The 27,708-nt window shown below is 37.1% G+C and overlaps 1 protein-coding gene across 1 annotated transcript; it reads right to left on the bottom strand.

Moving 5' to 3' along the window:
* Positions 1–401: 401 nt before the first annotated feature.
* Positions 402–27,708, bottom strand: LOC149839421 (O-Glycosyl hydrolases family 17 protein). The gene is made up of 2 exons (XM_090002536.1): positions 27,274–27,708; positions 402–1,709 (listed from the first exon to the last, which is right to left on the bottom strand). The coding sequence occupies exons 1-2, from the start codon at positions 27,618–27,620 to the stop codon at positions 593–595; spliced, it is 1,464 nt and encodes a 487-aa protein (XP_089858662.1). The 5' UTR covers positions 27,621–27,708; the 3' UTR covers positions 402–592.

Raw genomic sequence — 27,708 nt, 5'->3', positions numbered from 1 at the left:
CCTTCTCAGCCTTTCCATTTTTCCCTTTTAATGTGAATTCACTTTTTTTGCACCACTACTAAACGGAAGAATTCCACTCACCACATCTGTATCCAGAGATATTTTTTCGGCATGTAAGCACCATTCTTCTAGGATGTGGAAAATAACTAGAGTCAAGAGATATCATTTGTGCATGTAAGCACCGTTCTTCGAAGTGGAAAATAACTAAGGTCACATTGCACTTCCGCTGCTGTGGAACTAGGACAAGATCAACTACATTTTGAACTCGGCTACAAATTCGATCACCTGCCATTTCTACAAGGGAAAGCAAACCACTGCCTTCTCTCATTTCACAGTAATGTAACAGATCAGCCAAACGCACAAGATGTACATGGAAAAGCAAGGAAAACAAAAGGAAATGAAAAAGAAAAAGCTCTATCATAATGATAAATATTTTTGGACCCATACAAACAAAACCAGCACGCTCCTGTCCACAACTGAAATGCCACAATAACTGCCCAAAATCAATTTTCCAAGGGCTAGTAAAGAGCAACACTGATCCAAGTTGCAGCATTAATATAAAACCTCCATTCACAGCAACATATTACCTAGACTACCTCATGAATACAAATAAATAAGATAAGGTGCATGCAGTCAAGAAGCTCAGCCATACATTTCTTACCCCTTGCATGGAATCAGCAACGGACTCGGTTAGAGACACTGCAAACATGCAGTTATCAATTGAAGGATTCACAGTTGTGATCATGCCAGACCCACCAAAGTAACAGCTATCAACTGCTTGATTGTGCATCTGATAGTAGCTGTTAAAGGCATATGAAGCATTATAGGGCCAACCAATCTCAGAACAAGAGCCTCCAGGGAATAAGGCAGTGCAGTCGGCAACCGAGCATGCCAGCTGAACATTGGATGACACATTGGACATGTCCTTGTTGTCATTCACAACACACCATCTTGGTGACAGATATTGGACATTCTGAGCATTTACAGGGTCCCTTAAACCATGGCCTAGATCCACTTGATATTTTGCCTGACCATCAAATGTGAATACTCCCCAATGTCTCTCAAAGTTGCCAGTAGTAATGCTTCGTTGATCTTCATCCAACAAGCTAAAGATATATACCTCCATGGGAGATTTATGTGGACGACGTGGTGTGCCGCTCATGCTTGATAAATGATCAACCAATCCGTTTATGAAGGTACTTGCTGTTGATGATGAAGCATTGCGAATGGCTCCTTCAGTTGGCCACCCTATCTGCCCAACTATGATGTCCATGTTATCAAATCCTACACTAGACAAGGCTGCTACTAGGGAATCCAAGCTAGCATCAAAGGCATTCATGTATGCATTATGGCCATCCTTGAGAGGGTGCGCTGTTGGTTGAAAGAGAGCAAAATCAGAAGGGTAGCTCTTGTTCTGGTAAAGGCTCATGAAAGGGTTGATGTTAAGAACAAAGGGGGAGCTATTCTTTGCAAGGAATGTGAGAACCTGAAGCATGGTCCGGTTAAGATCAGGCCTGAACTGGCCTTTTGATGGGAGACCTGATGAAGACACTACGACATCAGCACTGCAGGGAACTACAATCTTCACATTGTTTTCTAGATTTGCTTTAACCAGTGCTCCATGGATGTTGCTCAGTGCACCGATTACAAAGGGCTGAAATTTCCCTCCATAGCTCTGGAGGAATGGCTCATTTCCAACAGCAACATACCTGCAACATTAGCCAATATCAACCACTGGACTTCCAAAAGTTATTTTTCAGATGAATATCTTAACATCTGTCATATCATCATTTGTTATAGTTATCTTAAGATCACAGGAAGGAAGCTTTTGTGATAGCTTTCTCATCAGACAAGTCTAAAGTAGACAGACAAAGGATGCTCAGAAGTTTCACACCACAATTATGAGCTTTCTCCAGTTCAGCAGATCAAGTTCCCTAATAAAAGTGCTCCTGAAGCTATGTCCTAAGCATATAACACCCTGCTAGCAATGAGGCATCAGGGAGCAGCAACATACATGGTGAGATGAATCCTACCATGTTCAACAAGGTCATCTGTCTAAAGAAACAATCAAAGAGAACCCAAGAGGCAAGAACTGAAGTTTTGCATGCCCAAATTGAGGAAAAACACAATTTATGCCCTTATTTTTTATTTTCTTACACTTTCTAATGCATGCAGTTACTCAGTTATTTTCAATATGCAGGTCCAGCCTTTTTTAGCCCATTTTTTAGCTGTATCATCTCCACATGAAAACCCAAATCAACTATTTATCTCTCATAATTTAGAGACAAAACACAGATACTTTCAAGATAACTGTGGAGATCTAATAAGCCAATAAGCAATATCTAATTCTGCAGCAGGCCCACAGGTTGGCATGGAAATTCATAAACAAAGGTTACACAAGTGTGGTACTTGACAGACCAGCCACATGGATAGATGTTCAAGAAATGGAAAATACATTTAAAGGAACGTCATGCTCAATGAAATCCTGACCATTAACAGATCCCACTACATCAGGCCCAGTTGTATGAGTCAGGGACCCACTTGGACCATCTAAAGTTTGACACCTTTAACAAGCCAGTCTTTGTGAAGACCAGCAACAAACAAATCAAACTAGGAAATCCAAGCATTATAATTTAACAAAAAAGTATGACAGAAATTTCTGTGACAATTTCAAAGATAAATAAGAACAATCAGCATGAAATTTTTTAAGATGAAAACAAAATGTCCATGTGAAATGGATAGGGAGACTGAACCACTGACCCATAACATACAAATATGGTATTCTTACTCTCAATCAATAAAAATGTGCCAAGGTTAAAAACTAAACAAATAAAGTTGTAAACTTACATTCATAATGCTAAATGGGTGTAGATCCTGATAGTTGATGACCAATCACTGAATTTTATGAAATTTTAAGAGAAAGAAAGAGGCAGAAGGCAAACATAGTCAAACGTAGATAAACTAAAGCTGCATCAATCAGAAGCTCCTTTGGTTTCAGGTAAATGAAAAATGTTCACAAATCACATATCGTGTAAAAATCATTCATCACTTTGTTGAAGAGACTGTTGAAAATGAAAGTTAAAAAGATATCAAATGCATGAATTTTAATATCAATCATTGAAATATTAACAGAGCATTAAAGAAAGAAATGAATCAGCAAAAGAGCAAGCTGTCCATGATAATCAATAGTATACAACATGAGGGAGATGGCTAGGATTGCAGATTTCTAATAACATTGTCAACAAAGGCAGATATTTAGATGCACTTTTCACAGGATATGTGTTCCACCAAAGTGCCTGATGCCTACATTTCTCTTGCTATAAAACCATTTCAAAGATACCATTAATGGTTAAAAGCAACCTTGTTTTATGCAAACATTTAGAATGTAGAGAAGACAGATTTATATTAAAACTAATATGATAAACTATTTGATCAGAAACCAGAGTAACAAATGACCTGTTTTTGCTGAGCAACATCTCAAGCTTCTTCCACAGCCAAGCATGCATTTTGCTAACAGACTCCAAAATAGTTGCAAATCTCATTGCAAATTGGAAGCCTGACATTAATTGGCAAAAACAGATTCATAATAATGCATTAATATGTTTTCTTTCAAAAAAACTAATGCATTAATATGTTACTTCAATAAGCTCTGCAACTTCTTGTTTTTACAGTTATTAATGTTTGAATGATCTTAGGAATTGAAATTGCAGCAGAAGGAAAACAATATGGGAAAAAGGAGTTAAACTGATACCCAATTCAAGCATACACACGACTCAAGACAGGATTTTTTATAGGAGTATGGGTACTCCTGTTAGGATGAATTTGAAAATGTTTCAGAATCCTAAAAAGAATAGATGGATAGGCAAGACCATCCATCATTCCTGGCTTGAGCTAAATTCAGATGCAACTATTATTTATGGGTTTACAGATGTCAAGTAGATGGCAAACTTATCAATTATTGCCTAAATTAGATGACTGGAAGCACAGTTATCTCTTCTAGAAGAATTTCTGGTCAATGAAATATATTGGTCTAGCGGGTCTAGGAACCTGTTTAATACTTTAATTAGCATGTCTTTTTTCACAGCTTTTTTCTTAAGGTTTTGAACCATGTATTGGATGTTAGAAAATGGCATACCACCGTCAATCAAAAGAGGAAGAAGAGTAGAGAGGGAGAGAGGCGTCGGTGACTGCAGAAAACCCAATAGGGTATTCGGTTGCTGGCTTTTCGCATAAAGTATACACAAGAACAATATTTAGGGTATGAAAATACCCATTACATGATATGTTAAAATTACAACATGTCATTAATGAGCATGTGTTTAAATAAAACAAGAGTTAGATAAAACGAATTAGGTCTGAATCCAGTCGTGAATGACAATGTCTTTTCACCCTCCCTCAAGAAGTACATGGTTTTGAACCATGAACAACTTGCCTTTTAACATCGGCTTTTCTCATTAAGTATACACAGGAATAATATTTAGGGTACGAAAATACCCATTACATGATATGTTAAAATTACAACATGCTATTAATGAGCATGTGTTTAAATAAAACAAGAGTTAGATAAAACGAATTGGGTCTGAATCCTGAGATCCCGACACAGTCGTGAATGACAGTGTCTTTCCACCCTCCCTCAAGTTGTACATGATTTTGAACCATGAACAACTTGCCTTTTAACATCCAAAATCTGTCCTTGGTAAGTCCTTTGGTAAACAAGTCAGTAACTTGATCAGCAGTCCGTACGTATTCTGGTTCAATTTCCTTCTCTTCGACCTTTTGTCTTACAAAATGTTGATCAATTTCAATATGTTTGGCACGACTGTGGTAAATAGAATTGAATGACATGTTGATAGCACTTTGATTATCACACAAGAGAATGCTTTTAGAAATCAATTCTCCTACTTCTCTCAACAGGTGTCTGATCCATGTTACTTTGGTTGCAACAACTGCCATTGATCTATATTCAACTTCTGTGCTTAACCGAGCTATGGCCTTTTGTTTTTTACTGCTCCAGGAGACAAGATTTAGGCCAATAAAAACATAGTATCCTGAGACTGACCTACGCTCATCTGGGTCTCCTGCCCAATCGGCATCTGTATAAGTAAAAAGTTCATGCATGTGATGACCATGCATACTCTTTCTATACAAAAGACCATCTCCAATAGTTTCCTTCAAATATTGAAGAATGCGTTTAACAACTTTCATATACCCAATGTGCGGTTCATGCATAAACTGAGATACCTGATTGACAGAATAGACAATGTCAGGCCGAGTGAAGGTAAGATACTGAAGCATTCCTACTATCCTGCGGTATCCTATAGGTGTAATGAAATATGCGGAAAAACTAAGAGTGCATTAAGCACTTACAACATTCACTAATGAACAAACAAAAGGGCTAACACCCAAACCCACAAGAGACAACACAACATAAAAATATAAATGTCTCTTATTGAAAAAGAGAGAGAGCTCTAAAGAGTGAAGAATACAAGAGGGGTTCACCCCTATATATACACAAATGAAGGAGAGGGGGGATGGCCATAAGGCCTTAAAAGGAGAGCCACCTAGGGGCTCCCCATGTAGTCGTTGGGGGCCCCATCGACTCCATGGTGGGGCCCCTTTTGTGTGAGCAAAAAACATAAAAACAAAAAATATAAATTACAAAAAATAAAAGAGAAAATAAAAGAAGAATAACAAGTACCCCTATCGGGTACTTGTGAAATGACTAAAATACCCCTATCGGGTATTTTGGACAATTACATATATATATATATATAAACATATATATATATATATGAATTACATGTATTTTAACACCCTCCCTCAAGCTTTACGGGGATATAACCGAAAGCTTGTTAAGGAGAAACAAAAAACGAGGAGCAACAAGAGCCTTAGTGAAGAAGTCTGCCAACTGGTACTCAGATGTGACGTAAGGTAGTGCTATGGTTCCTCTTAGGTATTCATCACGTACGTAATGGCAGTCCATCTCAATATGCTTAGTACGCTCATGGAAGGTGTGATTGCTTGCAATATAGATTGCGCTTTTGTTGTCACAACACATTTTCGAAGGAGTGGAGATGAAAATGCCCATATCACTGAGAAGACTTCTTAACCACACAAGTTTCATGGTTGTAGTGGCCATAGCACGATATTCCGCTTCCGTTGAGGACAAGGATACTTTGTGTTGCTTCTTGCATCTCCAAGAAATCATACAGTCACCTAAGAAAACACAAAATCCCGTAGTTAAGACCCGGTCATTGAGATTTCTGCCCCAATCAGCATCAGTATAAGCAATTAAATCAAGTGACGAGGCAGAGGAAAGAAAAACTCCCTTAGTTATGGTGTTTTTGATATATCTGACGATTCTTAAGACTGCACTCATGTGCACGGTTGTAGAAGCATGTTGAAACTGACAGACAGAGTGGACGGCATGAGCTATGTCTGGCCGAGTGATGGATAAGTAAGTTAGAGACCCAACAAGTTGCCGGTAGAGAGTAGGATCCTCGAGAGGTGTTCCATCTTCCAACCTTAATTTTGCATTGATGACTTCTGGGGTTTCTGTCTTCTTATCATCGGAGATACCAGATTTGGAACAGATGTCAGCAGCAAGTTTCATCTGAGAGAGAATGTACCCTCGAGGAGAGTACGCTACTTCAATCCCTAAAAAATATCTTAAGAAACAAAGGTCAGACACGTCAAAATTTTCTTTCAAAACCTTCTTAATATCATTAATGCCTTGCTCATCACTTCCAGTGATGATCATATCATCAACATAAAGTAGTAAAATAACTACTGAAGACCCTGCACTTTTCACAAATAAAGCAGTGTCAGTATAACATGAACGAAAATTCAAACTTATCATTATATTACTAAATCTATCATGTCAAGCCTTTGGGGCTTGTTTTAAACCATATAATGTCTTCTTAAGTTTGAGAATTTTATCTTTACCAATACACACTCCTGGTGGAGGATCCATATAAACTTCTTCACTTAATTCGCCATTTAGGAAAACATTCTTAACATCTAGTTGATAGATAGGCCATTTTTTGACTGATGCCACGGTGATAAGAGTCCTAACACTGGTCATCCTAGCTACGGGTGCAAAAGTTTCTTCATAATCTATACCGTATTCCTGAGCATATCCTTTTGCTAATAATCGGGCTTTATAGCGTTGCAATGAACCATCACTTTTAGTTTTAATTTTGAAGACCCATCTACATCCAATCGATCTCTTTCCAGTGGGTAATGAAGTTATTTCCCAAGTTTTTGCCTTTTCAAGGGCACTAAGTTCTAAGTCCATAGCTTCAACTCATTGGGAAATGTCTTTGGCTTCATTATAATGTGAAGGTTCATGAAATGAGTGTAATGCAATTAGACATGCTCTATATCTTGGAGTTAGGGACTCATAGGAAACAAACCTATTAGGAGGATTGGAGATTCGGCCGGATCTCCTTAAAGAAGTTTCTTCTATGTTGGACCCTTGAGAGTATTTTTCTAAGGCGCTCATTTGAGCTTGTTGACCACGCCTAACATAGGTTTGGATTGGTCTATCACTTTCATCTTCAATATTGTCAAGAGAAACATCATCTAGGTCATTCAACGACTCATTAGAGATTTCCTCTTCTTGAGGAGTCTCGTCTTCTTGGGAAAGAAGATCAAATAAGAAAGCATATTCACTTTCGTCAATATCTTTAGTTTTCATAAAACCATTTTCATTTTCCAAAAAGGTTACATCTTTGGATACATAGAGTTTGTTATTTTTCAAGTCAAAACATCTAAAACCCTTTTGATTTTCTCCATATCCTAAGAAAACACATTCAATAGCTTTAGGAGATAATTTGTCTCTTTTATGAGTAAGGACAAAACATTTACACCCGAAAATTCTTAATCTATTGAAATCGGGTGTTCTTTCAAATAGTTTTTCATATGGAGATGTATTTTGTAAGGATGAAGATATCATTCTATTTATCAAGTAAGTTGAGGTTAAGGCCGCTTCGGCCCAAAAACTCTTTGGAATTTCTTTGGAAATAAGGAGTGTCCTATTGGTTTCCATGATGTGTCTATGCTTTCTTTCGGCTAAACCATTTTGTTAAGGAGTCCTAGGACACGATCTTTGATGACAAATTCCATTTATTTCTAAATAATTTTGAAATTCATTTGATAGATATTCTCCACCTAAATCGGATCTAAGAGTAGAGATATTACTTGAAAATTGATTTTTGACTATCATATGAAATTTTTTGAAGAAGTCAAAGACTTCGGATTTTAAATTGAGAAAGTAGATCCACACATATCTAGTGTAGTCATCAATGAAAGTAACGTAATAGGAGTATCCTCCTTTAGACATGACCGGGGAAGGACCCCAAACGTCGGAATGGACTAACTCAAAAGGTCTTTTGGGCATAAATGTTCGATTTGGAAACGGGGTGATTTCATTTTGCCAAAAATACAACTCTTGCAAACAAAATGTTTCTCATTACAAAATTTCTTTCCAAATGGAAAGGAGTACATTTTTTAGAAACTTGGATGTAAGTCTTTGATGCCAAATTTCAATATTTTTATCTTGGACATGGTTACAAAAAGAGTTGGTGGGAAGTTTCAAGTTGCTCATGTAATAGAGATCTCCCCTCCTATGGCCTTGCCCAATCTGCTTCCCGGACCGGAGATCCTGTATAGAGCAATCCGTAGTTGAGAAGGAGATTTCACATCCATGATCACATATTTGAGCAACAAAGAGGATATTTAAATTAAGTTGAGGTACCACTCTCACGTTTGGCACAAAGAAATCTTTAGAAAAATTTAAGGTTCCAAAACTTTTTACTTGTAAAGATGTACCATCGGCGGTTGAAACATAGGAATTTTTAGAGTTATTACACAAATCGGAAAGCTCATTTTCAAGAGGAGTCATATGAAAGGAAGCTCCAGAATCAAGGATCTAAGAAGACATACCTGGAGGAGAGGAAGAAGCTATGGCGGCACCCGAGGTTGATGGAATCTTGAGTAGAGTTTGTAGTGCTTCCGATAGTTGGGCAAGAGAAAAAGACTCATTCCCTTTGATAGTTTCCTCCTTTTGAGTAGCTTCTTCAACAGAGGCAACCTTGTTTTTAGGTGCTTCATTCAACTTAGGGCAATTAGGTCTTATGTGACCCGGTTCTTGGCAATGATGGCAAATGTCTTTTCTATAGTTGCCATTATAATTATTTTGCCTTCCAAAGTGTGGAGGCTTATAGGTTTTTACATGATTGTCGGGTTTAGATACGGCCAAAACATCATCTCCTCCTTTAATCATGCCAAGACGAGTTTCTTCTTGACATATTTCGGCTATGGCATCTTCCAAGGGAAGAGGCTTAGATCTATGAAGAAGGGAAGATCTAACTTGTTCATATTCGGGCCTAAGCCCGTGTAGAAATTGAAAAATTGTTCTTTTTCCATTTGTTCTCTTCTTAGTTCCACATCCACACTAGAAACCCACTTTGGTTCTAGTAAAGATAACTCATCCCATAAGGGTCCAAGAGTGCTATAGTAGTCTCTTACACTCATTTCTCCTTGCTTGATAGTCCGGATTTTTTCTTGAAGAAAGAATTGATGAGCAATGTCTTTTTGAGTAAACATACCTTTCATAAAGAACCATGCTTCATTAGCCATCCGAAACTTAGCAATGTTGGCGCAAATTTTGAGCTCCACATTGTTCATGAACCAAGCAAGAATCTTCGCATGCTTACTTTCCCAATCTTCCATTTTAGATTGGTGATCTTCAATGGCCTTCATGCGAGCATTTCATTCAAGAGCTTTCTCTTTATCACCATCCATCTTAGTGAGTTGGAGTTGTGGTTCCGGAATGGTGCCCATAACATATCCCCAAAGTTTTTTACCTTTAAGGTTGTTCTCCATGGCGGCGGCCCACATCATGTAGTTGGAGCCATTGAGCTTGAAGGAGAGATCAATTTTTTGTTCCCCTTTCATTCAATCACTCACAAGAGGACAAACGAAGATAGATACAAAAACCAATAATATAACTACTCAACCAGCTATATTAAGAAGAAGAGCATACACAAGGCTCTGATACCATGTAATGAAATATGCGGAAAAACTAAGAGTGCATTAAGCACTTACAACATTCACTAATGAACAAACAAAAGGGCTAACACCCAAACCCACAAGAGACAACACAACATAAAAATATAAATGTCTCTTATTGAAAAAGAGAGAGAGCTCTCAAGAGTGAAGAATACAAGAGGGGTTCAACCCTATATATACACAAATGAAGGAGAGGGGGGATGGCCATAAGGCCTTAAAAGGAGAGCCACCTAGGGGCTCCACATGTAGTCGTTGGGAGCCCCCAACGGTAACAAATGTGACCGTTGGGGGCCCCATCGACTCCATGGTGGGGCCCCTTTTGTGTGAGCAAAAAACATAAAAACAAAAAATATAAATTACAAAAAATAAAAGAAGAATAACAAGTACCCCTATCGGGTACTTGTGAAATGACTAAAATACCCCTATCGAGTATTTTAGACAATTACATATATATATATAAACATATATATATATATATGAATTACATGTATTTTAACAATAGGATCCTCATACAAATCTCCATCTTGAGAACTGAGTTTCTGATGAAGTACACTGGGTGTGCTTAGAGGCTTGCAATCTCTCAAACCTGCCTTGCTAAGAGCATCAGTGGTGTACTTATATTGAGTAAGTGTCATGCCTTCAGGAGTCCTGTCAACTTCTACTCCAAGAAAGTATCACCGTTTACCAAGATCCTTCATCTTGAATCTATGGTTCAAAAAATCTTTAGCCTGTTCAATATGTTCATTAGAGTTACCTGTAATGATGATGTCATCAACATATATCAATAACAGGGTAGCTATATCTTTGCATTTGAATATGAAAAGAGAATGAACAAGGAGAGACCGACTAAAGCCATATTTTTCTACTTCAAGAGAAAAACTGTCAAACCAAGATCGAGATGTCTACTTCAGACCATATATAGCTCTCTTTAACCTGCACACATATTCTTTAGAATTCCCTTCTGCATACCTAGTGGGTTGCTCCATGTATACTTCCTTTAGAGTTCCATGTAGAAACGCATTTTTCACATCCAATTGGCTGAGAGTCCACTGGTGCTCAACAGTCAATGATAGTACGATGCGGATAGTGCTCATTTTTACGACCGGACTGAAGGTCTCATCATAGTCTTGTCCTCTTGCTCCTGTGTGAATCCTTTGGCAACCAGCCTAGCCTTGTATCACTCGATAGTATCATCTAGCTTATACTTTATCTTATACACTCACTTTGACCCAACCACATTTCGATTATGTGGTCTGGGAACAATATCTCAAGTGCCACACTCGAGAAGAGCCTTCATTTCTTCGTTCATAGCTTCAATCCATCTCTTAGAATTTATTGCTTGATAAAATGTTGTGGGTTGATCTTCCTTGCACAAAGAAGTTAAAAAGAGTTGAAAATTCATCGTGAAATTCTCGTAACTAACCCACCTATCAATAGGATGTTGCGGTCGGGTAGACCTTCTGTGAGCAGGTGATTGAATAGAAACAGAAAAAGAATTCTGCTCTTGATTAGAGCTGGGAGGTATTTCCTTCTCACGACGAGAGTAAACAATGCCCTTATACCTTTCGGAGGCCAATAGTGGTCCTGAAATCACACTTTCATGAGTCCTTGGCACAACGATAGATACGTTTACTTTATCTCTTTGATTATATTCAGAAGAACAAACACCATCAATACTAGAAAAGAGATCTGAGTTCAACCAAGGGTGATAAACTTCAATTTCAGGAGAAGTGTTAGCATTATGACCAAAATTTGATTCGTCAAACACAATATTTCTAGATATTTTGATATGTTTGCTCACGGGATCATAGCATATGTAGCCTTTGTAATCTTCAGCATACCCCACAAATATGCACTTTAAGGCCTTATCCTGAAACTTGTGCCACATTGAACTGTCAATATGAACATAACATACACACCCGAATTCACACAAATCATGATAATTTGGATGCACACCATGAAAAGAGAAATAGGGTGATTTGTTTTCCAAGATGTTCATGGGCAAGCGATTTATGACATAGATTGTTGTATAAAAAGCCTCTGCCCAGAAGTTAACTGAAAGATTACTATCATGCAACATGCTCATTGCACTTTCGACAATATGATGATGTTTCCGTTCAGCAATCCCATTCTGTTGAGGGGTATGAGGGCAAGACACCTGCCTACTGATTCCATTTGTTTGAAGAAAATTAATAAAGTTATTTGAAGAGAACTCACCCCCTCCATCACATTGGAAACAAGTAATGTTCTCACAGAATTTATTTTGAACAAAGAAATGAAAATTCTGAAACAATTTGAAGGTTTCAAATTTACTTTTCATAAAGAAGATCCATGTATATCGAGAATAGCTATCAACAAAAATGAGATAATATTTAGTGCCAGACATGGAAGGAACTGGAGCCGGACACTAAACATCAGAACATATAATTTCAAATGGTCTTGAAGCTCTTTTATTAATGGAATAAAATGGAAGAACATGACTCAACAACTAAAAAAAATTTTATTATCGACACTTAAATTCAAACTTGACTTGGGAATAAGACTGCTTAAAACAAGCTTATCAATAAAACGACTACTACAATGACCCAGACGACCATGCCAAAGATGTAGCTCAATACATTCAGAAATATTAAGAACACTCTCAGGAGGAACTGAAGGTGATGACGATAATTTGAGCTTCAAGATGAAATCAACAGATTGAGCACGAGATGAAGGATTCTCTTGAAACACGTACATATTCTCTTGTCGTTTTCCTTCAGTGAATGTTTCCCTCGTGTGAAGGTCCTTAATATGAACAGAAAAAATAGTAAATTCAACTGAAGCATTAATGTCATCAACAAGCTTAGAGACTGAAACAATATTTTTCTTTATATTAGGAGCATAAATGACATTTGAAAGAGCAAGGGAAGAGTTGGACATAGAAATTACAGAATTTCCAATGTGCAAAATATGGTGATGAGACCCATCTCCATTGACAATACTATTTCTACCAACATAAGAAACAAGATTTAGGAGCTTACCAGCATTACCAGTGACATGATTGGTTGCACCAGAATCAACATACCAAGTACCTTGATCATTATGTTTGACATTCAATTCAGCCAAGGCAGATAATAACAACTCTTCGACTTCTCCAGTATTCTTCAATGTATTTGTGCCCTTTCTTGTCTTCAATTGTTTTCCGCTATTTTGCAGGTTATACTAGCAATTTGCCTTAATGTGCCCCATTTTGTTGCAGAGAAAGCAGGTAGGTATTGTCCTTTGCTTTTGCAGATTCGGAGGCATACTGGGAGTAGGTAATATTCCACGGGCTCCTTGTTCATTCTTCTCTTGACCTCCCCTTTCCCGAGATTCATACCTGCCACGTCCTTGACCATAGGTAACTCCTGTGGCAAGAACACCGTGTGCTCCAATGGGGTTGTGAATGCCTTCGGAGAATCCCTTCAAGATCATCTCATACAGTAAGAGTTTAGCACGAAGGTCTTCAAATGTAGGTAATTCTGGCAAACACAGCAAAGAAGTAACCATCATGTGATAATCGGGTCCCAACCCGCTCAAAGTCTGTTGCACCATATCTTTGTCACTGACCGCGCAACCCACGATGGCTAACTAATCCATGATAGTCTTCGTTTTGTTTAAGTACTCCATGACAGTCATGAAGTCCTTCCTCAGCATTTGAAACTCTTTCTTTAAAAATAAAATTCTAGCCCGAGAAACTTGAGAATATGTCTGAACAAGACGATGCCACAATTGCATAGCCGAGCAGTCATCTGAGATTGCCACAAGCACCTCCTATGACAGAGTGAAAGTGATGTAGACAACCAAAGTCTGATCTCGCTTCATCCAAGATACATACTCTGAATTTCTAACAAAGGTAATTGAAGTGTCACCCTCTCCATTTTTGCCTTCTTGTAATATGAACTCTGGAGGAACAGGAACAAAGCCATCTAGATGTCCAGAAAAATCCTGACTCCTTATGAATGGGATGATTTGTCTTTTTCAGGTTAGAAAATTAGAATTGTTCAGCTTTTCAGACACAAGCTGACTGAGAAAGTTGTAAGAAAGGCTAGATTACGAAGAAGAGAATGAATCCATAGTCAATAGGGAGCGAAAAAACGAGGAAGATTAAGAGACTGAAAAGAGAAGTCACTTTAGAGTAAACAAAATAAAAATTTAGAACAATGAATTTCAGAGAAATCGGTTGCCTTTTTTTTTTTTGAACCTGCATACCCGAGGCAGAATATGCAGTAAAGAAAAAATTGCTCTGAGAGACAACAACAACAACTACGCCTTCATCCCAAAACAATTGAGGTCGGCGATATGAACCAAAAAAGAAAATCATTCTGGGTCTTCCACATGAATCCCTCTCCAATCATTTCTATTCAATGCCATGTCCTCAATCAGTAAGAAAACACGTTAATATGAAAATAATGTGTTTTCTTTAATGTGTCTTCTTTCTAAAAGGGAAAATGTCAAAGTAGAACAAAGATAGAGTGGTGTTAATCAGTCAAGGTAGAACAACAAGTCTGAATTTGTACTGACGTCAATATGGGAGATAGGAAAGGACGAGTTTGACGTGATTTCAATCTTTGAAATCACGCAAACATGGATTTTGATATTGCGTGGTTAGGTAAGAGTTTTGTAGGGGTGAAATCAAGATGCAGCAGGATTTTGAGAAAAGAAAACAGTGAGAGAAGAAACAAACAGGAGAAGAAGAAATCGAATTGGATTGAATGCCTTATAAGAAGAAACAGTGAAAGAAGGGAAAAGGAGAAAAGAAAAATACCTTATAAGAGAACAAAGGGGCGGGACTGAATGCTCTAGGAGATCACGATCTTCAATGAAGGATCTGAAGCTCTGATACCATGTTAGAAAATGGCATACCACCGTCAATCACAAGAGGAAGAAGAGTAGAGAGGGAGAGAGGCGTCGGTGACTGCAGAAAACCCAATAGAGTATTCAGTTGCTGGCTTTTCTCATTAAGTATACACAGGAACAATATTTAGGGTACGAAAATACCCATTACATGATATGTTAAAATTACAACATGCCATTAATGAGCATGTGTTTAAATAAAACAAGAGTTAGATAAAATAAATTGAGTCTGGATCCTGAGATCCAGACCCAGACGTGAATGGCAGTGTGTTTTCATTGGACTTGATGGTCGTACAACAAATTGAAATTCCCTCAAACTAGTTAATCCCCATTGAAGAAAATAAAGTTTGCAACACTCCTTCAGTTGACCTGTTCTCTCTTTTCTATCATGTTTTCTTCTTTATGTTCATTCTTAACCACAAGAGAGGGGAGATATTTCTCCACATCCACTAGAGCTTCCACTGAATAGAACAGCTGATTGCTGTTTGTGGAGCCAACATAAGAGAAACTCTGATTTGCATGAATGCCTGAGGGTGATTTGCCTCTAAAATTAGTTGATATTCAAAGCTATTTATATAAGAATGCTGAATGATATGAGAGCGCCAGGGATCAATAATTCTGAAGATTGGGGATTGAGAAAATAGGCTGCTGTTGCAGATAAGTGAATTGAGAGCAATCAAATGCAACTATTGAGCCAAAATGATCGACAACCAGGCAAAATTAAAGGATAAGGAAAGTCATAAAGGCTGCAGTGAACATTATATGATCATGATGGAAGATTGCATGACTGCTTAGTTGTTAAAAGCGGCGCTTAGGCAAAGCCCCACCGCCTGGGCGACTAGGCTTGGGCAGTGGGGCCCTAATTTAGCGCCTAGGCTGGGACTGACTAGGCGTAAGCCTAAATTGGTCCTTTTTTCTGTTGACCCACATGGGTCATATAAAAGGGAAAAAGGGGGCCCTAATTGCCCCCTTTTCGCACTCTCTACCTCTCTCCTCTCTCAATTTTTGCAAGAAGAAGAAGAGGACGACCCAAACCAAGGTATGCCCTCTCTCTCTCTCTCTCTCTCTCTCTCTCTCTCTCTCTCTCTCTCTCTCTCTCTCTCTCTCGTTCTCACTATTTTTTTTTTTTTGCAAGAAGAAGAAGATGACGACCCAACCAAGGTATACCCTCCTCTCTCTCTCTCTCTCTCTCTCTCTCTCTCTCTCTCTCTCTCTCTCTCTCTCTCTCTCTCTCTCTCTGATGGCTTCTTCTTGTAGCACAAAGAAATCTCATGTTTTTTCTATTCTTATCGATTTATTTCTTTGAGAAGTCATTTATGTTATTTTTGCAGTTGATTCTTGATGTTTTGAGGTTGCAATCTACTTAGTGACATTTTAGGGCTGCAAAAGTGGAGAGGCTTATGTGTTCTGTTCCATTTTCACATTTTCCATAAGAACATTGGGCTCCATAGGCAGCAGTCTTAAAGGTAACAGATATGCCCATTATTTTTTTGTAAATTTGCCAACGAGAATGATCTAGTTTATACGTACATGATGTTCTCATTGCTCAGGGGAAAACTTCCATTTATTCAGTAAGAAGAGCATGATGGTTGAAGGGAAAGTGATAGAGTGTTTTATGACAATGTCTATACCAAGGTTGTCCTTATCGTGCTGCAGCGTACAATACGGTACAATACATATTGTTACTTTTGAGGTTTATGATACAAATCATACTCGTATTAGGTGTATCATACGATATACTCGTGTATCGACCCGTATCGTACAATACGAGTCTGGCACACTTTAAAAGACCCAAAAGTTTATTTTTTCAATTTGGGTTTAAAAGGCCTCTTGAGGGTCAAGTTTTCTATATGTCTATAGACTGTTAGAAGGGAATCCACCAAACCTATATTCCGTGAGATCGATTTGGGAGCCTATTCGTGCGCAAGAAAGAGGGCTTTTGCGATTTTCTCAAGAGTGCATTTTCACCCATTTTTTCATTCAAGTGGATTAAGGTAAAAAATCTCTATTCTTTGCTTCTTATTGAGTGTTTTTTGGAGAAGATGACATCAGAAGATCCGGCATGACAATGGTGCACTTAAGTAATGAGTGAAAACTAATTAAAAATCAACTGCAACTATTGCCAAAATAGTTTTTCGGGTGGTATCTCTCGGTTGAAGCATCATTTAGCAGAGACACATCATAATGTACATGCATGCATGTCAAGAAAATTGCCAGATGTCGTAAAATGGCAATGCCAACAATTACTTGATGATCTGAGAAGAAAAAGACAAGAAAGAGAAGAATGAGGCAGAAATGAAATATGGGGAGCCCTGAGAGGATATGTATTACGAAGATAAGATTCCTACTTCTGATCCTACAACTCATAGCATAGGATCAGAAGTAGAAAGTTCTACAATGAAGGAAAAATGTATGGTTGGTGCCACTAGTAGTGTCATGGTTGCCACCGTGACCACAAAAAAAAGAGGAAAAAGAATAGGCGGATGGGGGAGTTCTTCAAGAGGAGGAATAGGAGGTAGAGCTCAAGGTTCTATTAGGAGCTTTTTCCCTCCTAAGACTGACCCTACGGTGAAGCCCGACATTCGTGCTGCAATGACTCCTTAATATTTAGTCGAACAAGCAGATGTCACAGTTAGGAGATGGTTTTATGATGCCTGCATTTCTTTCAATGCGGAAAATTCCTTTCATTTTCAGGTCATGACAGATGCCATAACCAGTATCAGGTCTAGATATAAAATACCTTCATATCATGCTCTAAGAGAAAAAGTTTTGATGCTAATGTGAAAGAAGTGAAGGCATATTGTGATGAAATAAGGTAGTTATGGAAAGAAACCGAGTGTAGCATCATGGCAGATGGGTGGACAGATAGAAAGTCAAGGATCTTGATAAATTTTCTTGTCTATTGCCCTAAAGGAACCATGTTTTTGAAATCAATTGATTTGTATGATACGCCCAAGACAATAAATGTATTGTTGAGAGTATTTGACCAGGTTGCAGAAGAGGTTCAGTCTCAAAACATTGTACAGTTTATTATTGATAATGCATCAAATTATAGGGCAACAGGTAAAGAATTGGTAAAAAAATTGGGTCATTCTTTTGGACCCCGTGAACTGCCCATTGCATAGACTTTATGCTTGAGGACATCGACAACATGAATGAGATACATCAAACAGTTGAATGTTGCTAAAAAATTACTAAATTTATTTACAATCATGTATGAGTTTTGAGCATAATAAGAAAGTACACTAGTAGTGCTGAGTTAATTTATAGTGCAGTTACTAAATTTGCTACAAATTTTTTGACAGTGCAAAGTCTAGTAAAGAATAGAGTTGCACTAAAAAAATGTTTTCATTAGATGATTGGAATGCATAACCCCATGCACAAAAAAAGAAAGCCCAAAAAAATTATAGATATTGTATTCAAAAGTCAATTCTAGGATTCATGTGTGAAGTTGTTAAGAATAACTATACCTTTTGTGAAGGTGATCCAATTGGTTGATAGTGAAGACAAACCAACTATGGGTTATCTGAAGCCATAGATAAAGAAAAAGAGGTTATTAGCGATAATTTGAATGGGAAGAAAGAATTGTACATACCAATATGTAGGTAGACGGAGCAATTTCATCAACCTCTTTATGCTGCAACATATTATTTAAATCCTACGTTTAGATACTCTCCTATGTTTAAAATAGACAGGGAAGTCAACAAGGACTTTTGGATTGCATCGAAAGGTTAAACCCTGATTATAACATTCAAAATAAAATTCATAAGAAAATGAAAATTTATGATAATGCATTATATGATATTGGGAGACCAGAAACAGTGCGAAACTGTGCCGCAATGCATCCAGATAATTTATTTTTTTTATTTCAATTTTAATTTCAAATTGTTATTTAGTTATGATGTTTTGTATGATTGTATCTATTATTGTCTTATTGATTTCTAATTTTCTTATTTTTTTCAGACATTAATAGGTCAGGTTTAGAAGTGATATTCCAACTTTGAGAGTTTTTGCCATTTGCATTCTTAACCAAACATGTAGTGCAAGTAAATGAGAGAGAAACTGGAGTGTCTTTAAGCAAATTCATATCAAAAGAAGAAACAAATTGTACCATAAAATGCTCAATGACCTGTGTCACAGGGATTCGGCTAGCAGGGTGCCGCACTCGCGTCGACGCGACTCGACGCGGGTGCGGGTTCATGTGCGGTCAACCCGATCCTGGGTGCGTTGACCGCACCCAGGATCATTTAGGTCCATTTGTTTTTTGGATTTTTTTTTTAAAAAAATTGCCTTGTGAAATGGGCTGCGAATTTGAATTTTTTTTAAAAAAAAATCTGCTGTCAGGGCTGACAGCAGCTGTCTGTCAGGGCTGACAGACAGCTGTTGTCTGTCTTTAAAAAAAATCTGCTGTCGGGGCTGACAGCAGAAAAACCTGCGGGGAAACCCGACCCCCTTATATATATATATATATATATATATATATATATATATATATATATATATATATATATACATTTTTGCCCCTGCCGCACCCCCGCACCCGGGTTTTTTGGAAGTGCCGAATCCCCGCACCCGCACCCGCACCCGCACCCGCACCCGCGCCCGCACCCGCACCCGCACCCGCACCCATGTGACATAGTCAATGACTTAATATACATTTGCTACAACTTACGACTGAGGTAGAGGTATATAAAATTATAAAGTTTATTTGTCATTCTCATTCAAAACCCAGCTAATTTAAATTTTTTCATGTCATCTTTTTAGGTAAATCGAAAAGTTATCAGCAAAGAAGCACAAATAGCAATTTGATCCTATCAGTTTGAAACATTAATGAATTGAATGCATGAGTTAAAGAAAAAGCAGAGATTCTTTTGAATAAAGAGGACATTCAATGGATTAACATAAAAGCAGCATAAGAGGTAGATGATGAAGACCCCACGTATCTTGGAGACGATGTGGATGTCAAAGAAGAAGAAGAAGATAATGATGATGAAGATGATTATGATTATTGGTGTATCATGTTTTATTAAAAAACTTATTCTTGTGAGATGTTTTTGTTTATGTAATATGAAAGTATGAGTATTGTGGTATGTTCTTAATTGCAAGATATTTAATATTAGTTTATGTTTGATGATGTCTTATGCGGCTCATACAGACATAAATGCTTCATATGTGATTTTATGTTTGTATTATGTGCAATTCATCATTATTTCATGTGATATGATTTTTTTAGAAATTTTACTATTTTTTTCTGATTTTCCTTTTTTTTGGATTTTTTTTATTTTTTATCAAAAAATTACGATACAATACGATACAGTGTTACTATTGGGCCAACCGATACGAGTAACGACAACCTTGATTTTGGGTGCATCTCATACAAAAATAATTTTCTTGGGCTTTTTGCAATTTGGTCATGCATGTTTTATGACAAATAAATGAACCATATTCTTCATTTTACGTTGAGGTACTTTAAGGCTTTGGTCAGTTGGAAGTTTTCATCATCATAAGGAACAGATAAAATTAGGTTACTTGCAATATTATTTCTTAATTTTTGAGGTGCAATTGTCATTTGTATTTTTCATTCATGTTTGTAGACTTTTAGAGTGACCATAGTCCTTTTTATGAAGGTAGTCTTGGATCTATGTGAATATGTTTTTAACTTTTAACTATGTATCCATTGTTCTTTGTGTCAAGTGTTGTCATTGTATCATTGTTACCTTTTGTTGTATTATAGTTCTTAGATGTGTTTAAAGTCTTATTTGATTTTTCTTATTTTTAGTTGCTCTTACACGCTTAGAACTATCACTTAACTATGTTTTGCTGCTTATGAATTTACTGTTGGCTATTGTTTTGTGAAAACAAATATGCATTGTATATATAAAAATATATTTATACAATGATTTTTGCATTGTCTTATTTGCATTTACTGTTAGCTCTTGATGGCTTGGGCCTTTGATTATGATGCGCAGTTGCACACACATATATATGTTTTCTGTGTAAATATATATAATTATATATATATATTAACATATCATAAACATATATTACAAATTTACAATATTCTGTATTTATATTATATATAATTATATATACATATCTGTGTACATAATTCATATATAATCTATAAGGAATTATCTATTTGACTTTTTTTAGTTATATAATTGGTTATGTTTTAATTTTTTGTTGTTTTTATTTTAGAGTTTTCGATGTCTCCTTCATGAGATGATCCTGCATGGCAATACTGCACAAGCGTTGATAATAGAGAGTTAAGAATGAGATGTGTGTTTTGTGGTTCTATTACTGGAGGTGATGGACTGTATAGATTTAAGGAACATATTGCGGGTCTTCGTCAAAATGTACATCTATGTCCTTCTCCATCTATTCCTGCTACTTTTCGTGCTGATGTTATTGCGGAATTGGAAGAAATTCAAAGAAGAAGAATTTTGCAAAAATGCAAAGGATTTTCAACCGTTGTTCTAGATTTTGAAGATGATGATGATGACTCACTTGCCAAAAAAATGGTCTAAGATAAAAAAGATTATCACGCGGTAGTTGGATGCAACAATGAAGAAATCCTGTCCTAATGTTTGGCAAATAAGTTCTAGAAGATAGTTTAGTTTTAGAATCTTTATAGTTTAGAGATGAAGATTAGTAGATAAGACATTGGTTAAATGTGATGTTTTTAGTTATCATGAACTCTCAATACTTTTGTTAGACTTATGATATTTTAGTATGATGGATGTGAATTTAATATTGTTAAGGATTTAATTGTGTTTAAATTATGTAGTTACCTACTTGCCTTTTATTTGCATTGAGTAAGTTAGCAGTTGCATGGTTTCTTCTTATCTGTTGTTAATTTTTTTTGTATATTGTTTATTCACATTGTTGGTTGTATGGTTTGGTTATTCAATTGCTCATTTACCCTTAATTTTTTTGAGCAGGTTATCTGTTGCATTATAGTTTGTTTATTTAATTATTCATTTCTTCTTTTTATTTGTCTATTGCTTGTATTATTTCTATTGTTGTTGTTAATTTTTTTGTATACATGATTTTATTTTTTGTATATTGTTCATTCACATTGTTAGTTGTATGGTTTGTTTATTCAATTGTTAATTTATTTTTAATTTGTTTGAGCAGGTTATCAATATAATTGCTTTATAGTGTTCAATAACATGCTATTATTTGTCTATTGTTTATTGTTGATTGATTTTATGTTGTATACATGTTTGTTATTAATTTTAGTAGTTTGTTTAAGTATTTTGTATGTTTTTTTTATTTGAGTTTCTGCCTAGTCTTTTTAGGGGCTCACCGCCTAGGGCCTTTGACAACTAAGCATGAGTGAATAAATTAAAGATGAAGTTCTGCATCTTGGTGAATATTTTAAACTGGTCAAAGTATATTGCCAGAACTGTATGAAAGTACACTAAAACATCAATTGGTTTCCTTTTAATTGGTGAACAAAAAGTAAGCGGATTTTTTGTTGAGAATGAAAGGTTGTTCTCAAACTTGAGGAGTTTCACCAACCAAGAGACGATGATGCAACTAGTTGTCTGGAACAGACTATTCAATTATTTGACAAGCACCAATACATGCAATAAATTAACAAACTCATCTCCACATGAACAAAATTTGTAAGTTCAGAGCCAAACAGCACAATCAACTATGAAAAGCCAACAAGGTTCAATCAGCAAAGGATCACACGGTTAAAGAGACTGGCAACAATATCTTAAATACCTACAAATTCATCTCTTATTATTTCCTGATCTTAAAATTTAAATGAAAAATATGGAAGGTGGCAGAATGACACATGGAAAATCTGAACTGAGAACTGGTTCATGTGAGCACAGGATTTAAGACACAATATGCTTATAGAAGTATGGAAGTTCAAGGCACATTCCTTAGTAAACAAATTAGATAGAGATTAGAGAATGGACTGACAATGTCAGGGAAGATTGATTTGAATGGGAGAGAGGAAAAGTTTCCTCTTCATGTTGTACATCCTCAAGTCAAGATTTAAATAAAAAATATTTTCTTAAGTACTAATGAAGGCACAACCCAGAGAACAACACAGATTAGATAGTCCCAAAAGCATTTCATTTTAGCTTTTTAGTATGATCATTTCTTCTTATTTGTCTATTTCTTGTATTATGTCTATTGTTGTTGTTAATTTTTTTATATACACAATTTTATTTTTTGTATATTGTTCATTCACATTGTTAGTCGTATGGTTTGTTTATTCAATTGTCAATTTATTTTTAATTTGTTTGAGCAGGTCAGTGTTCGATGACATGTTATTATTTGTCTATTGTTTATTGTTGATTGATTTTATGTTGTATACATGTTTGTTATTAATTTCAGTAGTTTGTTTACATATTTTGTATGTTTTTTAAAAAAAATTATTTGGGTTTCCGCCTAATCTTTTTAGGGGCTCACCCAGAGTTACCAGTCGAGGAAGCGGGAGCGGGAAGCGATACGGGAAGCGGGAGCGGGAAGCGAGGCACTTTAAAAAATTTAGGAAGCGGGGAAGCGTGGGACCACTTAGAAGAAAATTCCGAACCGTCTCGGAAACGACCTAGGAAGCGAACCGGAAGCGACCTAGGAAGCGAACCGGAAGCGAAAAAAATGAAAAAAATGGGGAAGCGAGGGGGAAGCGAGGGGGAAGCGTGGGGGAAACGTGGGGGAAGCGCGCTTCCCATTTATGGGAAGCGTGTTTCCCATAAAAGGGGGACGCGTTTCCCATAAAAGGGAAGCGCGCTTCCCAAAAAAGGGGGACGCTTCCCCTCACGCTTCGGAAGCGCGACGTTTCGCGCTTCCGAAGCGCGCTTCGGGGAAGCGCGCTTCCCCTTTTGCCTAGGCGCTTCCGGTAACTCTGGGCTCACCGCCTAGGCTCTGCCTAGCGCCTTTGACAACTAAGCATGAGTGAATAAATTAAAGATGAAGTTCTGCATGTTGGTGAATATTTTAAACTGGTCAAAGTATATTGCCAGAACTGTATGAAAGTACACTAAAACATCAATTGGTTTCCTTTTAATTGGTGAACAAAAAGTAAGCGGATTTTTTGTTGAGAATGAAAGGTTGTTCTCAAACTTGAGGAGTTCACCAACCAAGAGACTATGATGCAACTAGTTGTCTGGAACAGACTATTCAATTATTTGACAAGCACCAATACATGCAATAAATTAACAAACTCATCTCCACATGAACAAAATTTGTAAGTTCAGAGCCAAACAGCACAATCAACTATGAAAGGCCAACATTCTCCAATTGGTGAAGGATCACACGGACTCGGCTAGGGGGTCGACGCACCCGCGTCGACACGCCCCGACATGGGTGCGGCTTCGGACACAGGGCCAACACAGTCAACCAAGTGTCGGACTTGGTCAATGCACCGGGGCCGAGCCCGTCCACATTTTGGATCGGTCAACTTTGACCGAGTCTATTTTTGTCCATTTTTAGGGCAAAAAAATAAATTTTTATATTGTTTTTTAAAATATATATATATATAGTCAAACTGTGTGCACAGTCACAGACTGTGTGCACAGTCACAGACTGTGTGCACAGTCACAGACTGTGTGCACAGTCACATGGCCAATGCTATCTTATTACTTTGATCGTTCTCAGTGCTATCTTATTAATTTATTGTTATATATATAATTATATATATATATAACCGAGTCTCCGTGTCCAAAATTTTTGAAATTGCGCTGCACTCGTGTCGCACCCGCACCCATATGACATAGATCACATTGTTAAAGAGACTGGCAACAATATCTTAAAGAACTACAAATTCATCTCTTATTATTTCCTGATTTTAAAATTTAAATGAAAAACATGGAAGGTGACAGAATGACACATGGAAAATCTGAACTGAGAACTGATTCATGTGAGCACATGATTTAAGACACAATATGTTTATAGAAGTATGGATGATCAAGGGGCATTCCTTAGTAAAAAAATTAGATAGAGATTAGAGAATGGACTGACAATGGCAGGGAAGACTGATTTGAATGGGAGAGAGAAAAAGTCTCCTCTTCATGTTGTACATCCTCAAGTCAAGATTTAAATAAAAAATATTTTCTCAAGTACTAATGAAAGCACAACCCAGAGAACAACACCAATTAGATATTCCCCAAAGCATTTTCTTTTAGCTTTTTAGTATGATCACCCAGCAAAACCTGACATAATCAAAACTTCAATCTTTCTTCTCCAATCAGAAATGAGTCAACAAATCATAGGCATCAACCATGAAAACCTTGTTTCAGCTTTTTAGCATGATCACTTACCACAACTAGATACATGTAAAGCCATTCTCTAAACAAAATATGACACAAAATATGCATCCATAACAATCTCACATCGCCTTTTTCTGAACAGGATTAATAGGAGTAGAAAAAAGGACTTTGAATTAGACACACTGAATCTTTTTTTTTAAGGCATCAATGATAAATAGAGAGGATGATTGTCACAACATAGAATTTTCTTTACTAACAATCATTGACACTCATCACAAAGCCATAAGGATGCCCAGGAAATACGGAAAGTAGATCTATCCCTGGAGGCATTGTCAAGATGACCTGTGATATAGGCCTACACAAGAGAACGTTAAAAGGCATGTTCTCTATAATGACTTAATAAAACTGTCAAAACACATGCCCTCTCACAAAAAGAAGACTTTCCCTCTCCAATCAACACTCCAGAAATGCTGAAAATATTCTCCAAATAAGTAAATTTGACTAGAATTATATCAAACACTTAACAAACAATATCAAGTAAATACGAGGATCAGTAACGGCAGCCTTTAAGAGAAAGGTCCTCGAGAGTCACCCACTTGACACCAACCTCCTCAAGAAACTCGGATTTTAGAACTAGACCACCTGAATATTACTTTCATGAGATACCAATATGTAAAGGAGGCAAAAACACAACAACAAAACCATTCTCATACATAACTTAATTTCATCATCCATCATAAGCCCATGACATCCTCCTCCAATGCTTCAATCTGCAAAATAATGCTAACCCCTAGCTTGAGAATGCTTTCAACATAAAACAGTAAACTTATGTGGCACAAAGTAAGACTCCGAAATAATGGAATAAGGAATGTGGTATCCTGAGGACAAAGGCACCACACTCAAAATAAAAAGTGCAAAATTTTAGAAAAGCATTGACACAAGGTAAAAAAAAATGAAGAAGACAGATGATCACAATCACTGCAAGCTGGCAATCTTATTGAACACAGTCACACAGTGGACTTCAGCCCCTCAAATGATCTATAACAAAATTTGCCATCAAACCATCCATGATGAAACTAAAGAGGCTTCAAATGGAAATTGCAAACACATTTCAGTTACGCAATCAATGAGTATGGGCAAACAAATCAAGGACCTAATAAAAAAACCGAAGAAGCATTCATCAGTAGTCATTCAATATAATTACATTCCAAAAGAGTGCTTGAGGCTTGATTTGGTAGTAATTTGTTTCCAATTTTAATAAGAAATACCAAAGAATCCAATCCACAACTTTCAGCCCACATATCCACAGTTGGAATGCTGGGCTTATGGAGCATATCAAGCAAAGGGCCTACAGCATTAAAATGCCTGATATCATAGAAGGAAGACCAGCGACACTGCCATGTACTAGTTTGTTCGGCTTCACTCAGAGAAACAAAAGAAAACAACAATAATGATCCAATACTAAAGTATTTAAAATGCAAAACCAGAACTTTTAGCATCCACTCTTCAAATCACAGAACAAAATGAAAAGAAAATGACAAAAATTCTGTCATATTCAACTAATACACTTGGTTTCCGAATTCTCCGTGTACTTATAACAAGTTCATTGGAATTTTATCCTCAACTCCAATGGAAGAACTTTAAAACCATTCTCCACCCTGAGCTTTTTCCGAAGCGAAACAGAGTCAGATCACTAGCGGGCACCAGTAGAAAACCACTGTTTCTGCTTTAACAAAAAAGATGCTCCTTCATAGCCTAGTTACCTGAATATCTCCCAACCATTCTTGCGTGCTCATAAAACAATTAGAGATAGGATACAACATATTATAATGCAATGAGAAGTCAAGAAGGAAACAGAGCATAAGATGCAACATATACCCAAAAGGGAAAAAAGATGACAGATGATGCTACAATCAATACCAAATCGCTTAGAGAGACTCATAAAATGATCGGAGATAAGATACAACCTAATATAATGCGATGAGAAATCAGAAAGAAACAGAGAATAACATACAGCACAAACCTTAATAAGAAAGAGAAAAAGAAGAACTATGATGATACAACTTATGCCAGAGAGAGAGTTATAACTCACTCAATCAGGACACCACCCGGTTTAGAGGAATATCTAGTGACATTATCATGTACCCAACTCGCAGCAGCGGTCTCTGAGAGGCTCAAGGGTTTCAGCATGGAGTTTGGGATGCCCAGCATCACCCTCAGCCCGCTCCCACTGAGGCTCTCCATAACCTCAGTCTCTGCCTCAAACACCCTCACCCTGCTGATGATGTTGGCCTTCAGCATGCTCACCACTATGGGAGGAGGCAAAGGGTGGGAGGACTCCCTGCCCCAGTTGACACCCACCCCACCAACCCTGTAGACCCACCATGAGGGTGCCCATGAAAGTGCCAACAGAAACAACATCAAAACCATCATCCCCATTTGATATCTCCCCTCCCCAAATGCAGAGAGACGCTACAGATTGATTGGGGACGATGGTTTTTTCCTTTGGAACACTAATACGCTGGTT

This window comes from Nuphar pumila, chromosome 4 (genome assembly GCF_984573655.1).
Source record: "Nuphar pumila chromosome 4, dmNupPumi1.hap1.1, whole genome shotgun sequence".
In the NCBI taxonomy this organism is placed as follows: Eukaryota; Viridiplantae; Streptophyta; class Magnoliopsida; order Nymphaeales; family Nymphaeaceae; genus Nuphar; species Nuphar pumila.
The sequence above is the reverse complement of the archived record's forward strand: the minus strand, read 5'-3'. Positions and strand labels throughout refer to the sequence as shown.

Bases quoted from the DNA above. Each gene is read 5' to 3' on its own strand.
- LOC149839421 (XM_090002536.1), bottom strand. From the start codon at position 27,620: ATGGGGATGATGGTTTTGATGTTGTTTCTGTTGGCACTTTCATGGGCA. The intron at 1,710-27,273 runs GTGAGTTATAAC...CTAATGTTGCAG, and splicing joins CCGGGTGGTGTCCTGATTGA to GTATGTTGCTGTTGGAAATG.